We start from the raw sequence: 6,167 nt of genomic DNA, 5'->3' as shown, positions 1-6,167 counted from the left end.
GGGGCATCCAGGAGGAGCAGGAAGGGCCGGGGAGGGGAAAAAGGACAGTGCGAGTGGGGGGCGGCGGATGCAATCACCTCCCACCTCCGAGGCTGGGGCAGCCATCTTCAGCAGGGGGAGGGGCAGGGGAACGGCTCCAACAAGCAGGGGGAGCGGAGACGGAGGAAAGGAGCGCCGGAGCCCCGGGCGCGCCCTTGGGAAGCAGGGCGTGGGGGTCGGAGACCCCGGAGGCTGCAGCCCCGCCCTCCCGGCGGTCTCCCTAGCTCCGAGGGAAGGGGGAGGAGAGAAAGACAAAACACCAAAACGTGCGGCTCCGGCGGGCAAGCGCCCCCCCCCAAGCCGCAGCCAACACCTGCCGCGGGGGCGTACCGCCGCCCCCCCTCGCTCCCTCCCCCGCCGCCGCAAAGTTTTCACTCCGGAGCCGGAGTGTAGACAGCTCACCGAGAGCCCCCCAGCTCCCTTGCTCCCCACTCGCAGCACACTCTAAGCGCCCCTCGCCGAACGCAGCCACCGAGCGCGAGCCCCGCGGCGGCCCGAGCCCCCGCCTGGAGCCCGGACGCCCAGGCTACGACTCGCCGCGGGCGGGGGGACCTTTGGTCGCATGCCCGCCCGCCTGGCTCTTATCGCCGTTCACACTCCGGGGGAAGTTGCCCCGGAGCCGTTGGCTGCCGCCCCAGCGGAACCCGCGAACTTGGAGAGGGGGGCGAGCGCGGAGACCGCCTCCCGCCCCCCGCCGGCGCGGCGCGCTCACCTTTCATGCCAGGGCCCCGCAGCTCCGCCTCGCCTGACACATGCTGGAGCCACCGTCGCCCAGTGTTTGTCTAAACTGCTTATCTCACCCGGGGCGGCTGCGGCGGCGGCGGCGGCGGCTCGGGCCCGCTGGGGAGGTGGAGCTTCCGGGGCCCCGGCCAAGAAACACCTGCTGCTGTCGCCGCCGCCGAGGACACACCCAAGCGCAACGCCGCCCACTCCCGGGCCACTGGCTCGCTCCCGGCTCCCTGACCTCAGCCAGCGGGAGGTGTCGGGTTTCAGCCGCAAACACACACGCGCGCGCGCAGCGACGAGCGCCCGGGTACACGCCCCTCCCCAGTCAGGCCGGCCAGGTGAGCCGAGGACACTAGGAGGTAGGGGAAGTGCCACCCTCAGGCTCCCGGGGGCCCCTGGCTCGCCTGCTCAGAGGTCCCATATACACTGGTGTCCAAGACTAGGCACTTGCTTCCAAAAGTAGGGAGCAGTCACTTGCAACACGCCCGCCAAGCGAGCAGCGCCCCTGCGTCTCACGACCGCTTCCCCGGCGCCTAGAACAGTGTCTGGCACAAAGCAGGCCCAACAAGGAGTGGACGGATAAACTCACGTGCTCTAGAGACCTTTTGGAGGAAAACTTCCTCGGAGCCGGTGTCTGTGTTGGGGGAGGGGAGGGAGATACAAGGTCGGCTCTGTGCGTTTATCTTCCCCAAACCCCTCTTTCGGCCGCACCTCGAAAAGGTTGAATGTTAAGAACTGGGGCCTATGTTCCTTCCTCCCTAAATTCTAGGAACTCCGCCTTCCCGTTTCGTTTGAAAGAACTTTTGGGAAGCCCACAGCGCAGGGGGCAGGGGGTAGTTCTTTCAAGAACCCCCGTCCCAGCGGCTGGAGAGCCCACGGAGGCGCCGCTCCGCCCGGGGGGTCATTAAGTAGCTGGGGTTGCGGTCACAGGCGAGGCCGCCCGGCTCCAGAAACTGGCACGACCCACTGGGCCTCCGGCCCCAAAGCAACGCCTCCCCGTTCCTGGCACCCACCCCCCCCACCTCACCCAGGCACTTGACAGACTAGAATGACTCAGGGAGCGTCCTGAAATTCCTGGGCACCCACAAGCGGCACGGCGAAGAATGGCGGGCCCCAGCCACCACCCAACGCCGGGCTCCGCCCCGCCCCCACCGACGGCTAGCGCAGACGACCAGCCTCGAGCCCACCCTCAGCGCAGCCCGCGTCTCCCGGAAGCGCCGGCTTAATGGGCGCAGGCCTCGCCCGACGCCCCTGGCCCTGGCGCATTCCGGCGCCCGGGGCTCCGACCCCGCACGTCCGAAGCTCCCAACGTTGCTCGGATGGCCCGGGGTCTCTTCCTTGCGCCGCGCTGCGGGTTTCAACTTTCGGCCGCCGGTGCCAGCCCGCGCTTCTGCCAGCCCCAAACCTGCCCCGGGACATGCCCGCGCCGCGCTTGGCAGGCGCGCACGCAGCCGTCCCCGCGGGCCCAGCCTCCCCCGCTTTCCCTCCTCCCTCTCTCCCTCCCTCCCCGCGCCAGTCAGGATTGCGACGGGAGGGAGCGCTGGGCGCCTGCCACCCCCCATCCATCTGTTCCCGATGACGCTGGCGGGCCTGGAGCAGTCGGAGCCCGCGCCAGCGGGGAGCAGAACCCGCCTGTGTGCCCGCTGGGGGACTAGGGGTCGGGCCCAGACGGGCGCCGCCAAGCCACCCACTCCCCTGCTCCACCTTCCACCGAGCGCACGCGGATCGGCCCCTCGCCTTGCACAAGGCTCCTGGCCGACCACAAACGAAAAAGGAAACGGACCTGCGAGGCCGAGCCGGGGGCCGTTACTGGCTTCTACCTTTGGGCGCCGGCCGGCCCTGGCACCTCGTGGGAGGGGCGCTTTCGCTTCACCACCCGCCTCGCTCCGGGCCGCGCCTCCCTCCTGCGGGCCTAGGCCTCCGCCCGACGACGCTTTAATTTACGCACCACACAGTGTCTCCGCAGCGCGGCCTCCGGTAATTTATCCTCAGCAATGGCCGGCAGATTCACCGCGGCCGGGACGCGCAGGAGGGGGTGCCTCCGTCCACGCCGGGAGTATCGGGGAGGGGGAGGGGGAGGGAGGAGTTAGAGAATTCAACAACGGGCCTAGAGCCTGAAAAACAAAACTAAAAACCTCTGGGGGCGGTTCCAACCCTTTCCCACCTGGATTACAGGCTGCGGGGGGAGGGGAGTAACTTACAAATGAAACTACTCGCACCTGGACCGGAGTCTCCTCCCAGCCCTGTCCAGGTCCGGACACCCAGGCCCCACCTCCCAATCTCTCTCACCAGGACGAGGTGCTCGAGTTTATTTCCCTTCATCCCTGGGGAGGCCCTCGTGGCGGTGGTGGTTTGGGGCGGGGGGTCAAGTTCTTCCACCTGTTTGAGAAGGACCACGATGGCCAAACATGAAATTTTGTGGGCTAGTTTTTAGTGTTGGCAGATCCCTCCCCTGTAGACATCTGGTTCCACTGCGTTGCGAGAGGGGTAGCCTGATCCCCGTTTCACAGATGAGGAAGTCGAGGCCAGAGTTGCTCAAGGTCACGTGCACGCTGGTGCAATGGGAGCTGTGCTGGGAGCTGCTCACACCTGCAGTCTGTCTCCCTTTCCAAGAACAGCCCGCGGAGGCTGAAGGGAGCTGCAGGGATCCCCAGCGACCGCCGGGGGGCAGCAGCGAGCTGGCCTGCGCGCCCTGGCCAGAAAATGCTGGCGGCCACCAAGAGGGCTGGCAGAGCGGAGATGGATGACACTCACTGTCAGCGCGCCTGGCCTGAGGAAATTAGTAATCCGGGAGCACGGCCTCTGAGTTTAAGGGTGGGAATTGCTCTCCTGCAGCCTGCGCGCGCCCCGCTAACGAGGTTTGTAGCTGGACTCAATTTCCCGCCACTCTGGGCTCAGGCTGGCCGCCCTCCATTTCCCTCCGGGGCCGTTCGTTCCCCTCCTGGTGGCAGCTCCCACCCCGCAGCCATTCCCAGCCCTCCCTGGGCAAAACGCTGCTTCTCTGCACCTCCTCTCCCTCATTCCCATATGCCTGGAAAACCGGGCAGAAAAAGAAGGTTCAGGGTAAAAGCAGAAGTTTTACCCAAGGCCAGGGTCAGTTCTAAGGTGGGACGTATGGGGACGCTTTCCAGAGTGGGGACACCTGCCCTGATGACCCTGCTCACCAGGTTCCTGCTTCCTTTTCGCCAGGGGCAACGGGGTGCTTGGTGGGTGCCTGCCCGCGCCCCCAGACTCGGTCAGTCTGAACCGTGCTTCCTGGAGCAGGAAGCAGAAATCAGAAAACCCTCAGTTAAGGAAAAGCCCCAGGAGCCCCGTAAACATACCCCCTGAGGCAACTGACAAGGGATCTGCCGGAAAGAAAGGCACGCCTCTAACCAACACGGTGGGCGTTCAGTCACTCAACAAACACACCAGCCTTCCAGATACAGAACTGTAAATGCCAGGCCCCGGGGTGGAGGGTGGGGGGTAGGTGCTGACAGGAGAAGCACTTCAAGGCAGCAAGGAACTGGAGAGACAGGAGAGCAGGTTGGCAACTCACCCATCACCACTACCACCACCTGGGCACCTACTAGTCAGGTGAGATTCCCTGGAACGGAGGCACCACCGAGCCCCAGCACGGATCCAGCCCCTGGCCTATGAGGGGCCCTGGATACCAGGGAAGGGAGTCCTGCGTCCTGCTCGTTATCACCTTGCGTCCTTTGGGGTCAGCAGGACTCAGGCTGTGTCGTCCACCCGAACCAGGTGTTCTAGCACATAAGGGCTGCACGTCACCGTCATTTTCCCATCACCCCAGCCACCCCATTCAGCACCTGATTGGCAAACAAGCGTCAGGGACCTGGACGTCAGTGTGGGTGTGAAGGGAGGTTCATTTCTGCCATTTACCAAACACCTAACACGTGCCAAAGCTGCTCAGCTCCTGTCATTTAATCCCCTCGGGCCCTGCAAGGCGGCCTCCTGACCTCCATCACAAAGCCCGGTGAGGAGACCAGAGAAGGTTAATTAACTTGCCTAGGGCACACACATTCGATCCAAGCCTGATCCAGACCCTGGTTGTCCTATACCAGCAGCATTTCTCTGTAGCTACCTGCTGTAGACGTATCAGGGCCTGGCAGGGGCAGCGGGGCGGGGGGAGGGGGGGTGTCGCAGCATCTCCAACTGGCCGTCCTGGTGTCCGAAAATCAGCCTCCCTTCCAGGAGGGTTGGGGGACCCACCACCCAGAGCCCCGAGATTTGCTCAGTCCCTCTGCACGTGTGCTCCACTCACCCCAAGGCTACCAGCGCAGAGGGTACCCCCAGGCGCCTCAAGGGCTGAGGGACAGGGGGCCTGCCCAGCCGCCCCCTCCAGTCCCAGCCCCTCCTGCCCTGCCCTGCCGCCAAACCTCCATCGCTTACACTCCGAAGTCCCCTTTCTCTCTTCAGCCAGCTATCGCTGGCCCAGAAATCCTCTCCATTCTTCAAAGCCCGGCTTAAATCTTATCTCTTCCAAAGAGGTTTTTCCCATCCCCGCCTCTGGAATTCTTCTCTCCAGGCACTACGTCCCACTCACTCTTATATGCTGATCGCACAGGGCAGCGGTCGTGGATAATGGGGGCATGGGGGGGAGAGCGTGTGAAATACAGATTCCCAGGCCACCCCACGGACCTATGGTTTGGGGTCAGGGACAGGAAAGAGCACACTTAGCGAGAGCTGGGGGCAGGACTGGGGGTGTCTGGGCCTCCCCAGTGATTGCTGGAGCCCCAGACTCCCCTCCCCACACCCCTCCAAGAGACAGTGGGTACCCAGAGGGGAAGGGGACTCTCGTCTCGTAGCAGTGACACAGCCCCAGCCTCTGCACGTTCACATCTCACGCAGACCCGCAGGAAGGATAAAGGGAAGGAAAACCATGGCAGCTCTCTCCCCTTCCCCCTCTGCCCTCCCAGGGAGGAGCCGGGCTCTCCAGGGACACGGGGGCACATCCAGGCCTGGCCTGGGAAGCCTCCACCGACTCGCCATCTCAGCCGGCTGTCCAGTAGCCAAGGTCACCCCCAAGGAACACGGGCCCAGACGACCCCGGTGGACGAGGTGGCAGGAGGTGGCCTCTTAACCCAGGGCTGCCCCGACACTTCCTGCCCTTTCAGTGCCGGCCTCCAAGCTGCACCCCCCTCACAGCTGCACTCCTTCACAATCAGTTAACAGCTGTTTTGCATAGATTTTCAATTCTAATTGCCCGGCTTTGTGAGCCGCCGAGCCCCGGTGAATGGGGAAGCCGCAGCGCGGCTAGAAAGCAGGCGGGGAGGGGCGACACTCCAGAGCGACTCAAAGGAAGCCAGTGTGCGCGCCAGGACGGCTGCTTTTATTTTTATTTTTTAATAGAAGAATACCCACTAACTGCCCCCGCTCCAGCTCCTGCCTCTTCTCCTGGA

At 64.4% G+C, this 6,167-nt stretch overlaps 1 protein-coding gene across 5 annotated transcripts in view; it reads right to left on the bottom strand.

Annotated features, from left to right (window-relative positions):
* Positions 1-6,167, bottom strand: part of GSE1 (Gse1 coiled-coil protein) — a 126,662-nt gene that overhangs the window by 54,666 nt on the left and 65,829 nt on the right. Inside the window, exon 1 of one of the 5 annotated variants that reach the window (XM_024735663.1) lies at positions 2,714-3,219. The exons of 2 other annotated variants lie outside the window; for them this stretch is intronic. Coding sequence is in view for 2 of the 3 variants with exons in the window: in XM_024735664.1 (XP_024591432.1) it covers positions 752-758 (7 nt within the window). In the remaining variant the exon portion in view is untranslated. Of the gene's footprint in view, positions 1-751; positions 1,351-2,713; positions 3,220-6,167 lie in introns of those variants that run through there. 2 more of the 5 variants (XM_024735664.1, XM_024735662.1) reach the window with 2 other exon arrangements.

This window comes from Neophocaena asiaeorientalis, unplaced genomic scaffold (genome assembly GCF_003031525.2).
Source record: "Neophocaena asiaeorientalis asiaeorientalis breed wild unplaced genomic scaffold, Neophocaena_asiaeorientalis_V1.1 scaffold40, whole genome shotgun sequence".
In the NCBI taxonomy this organism is placed as follows: domain Eukaryota; kingdom Metazoa; phylum Chordata; class Mammalia; order Artiodactyla; family Phocoenidae; genus Neophocaena; species Neophocaena asiaeorientalis.
Note: the sequence above shows the minus strand (reverse complement) of the source record. Positions and strands in the feature narration are given on the sequence as shown.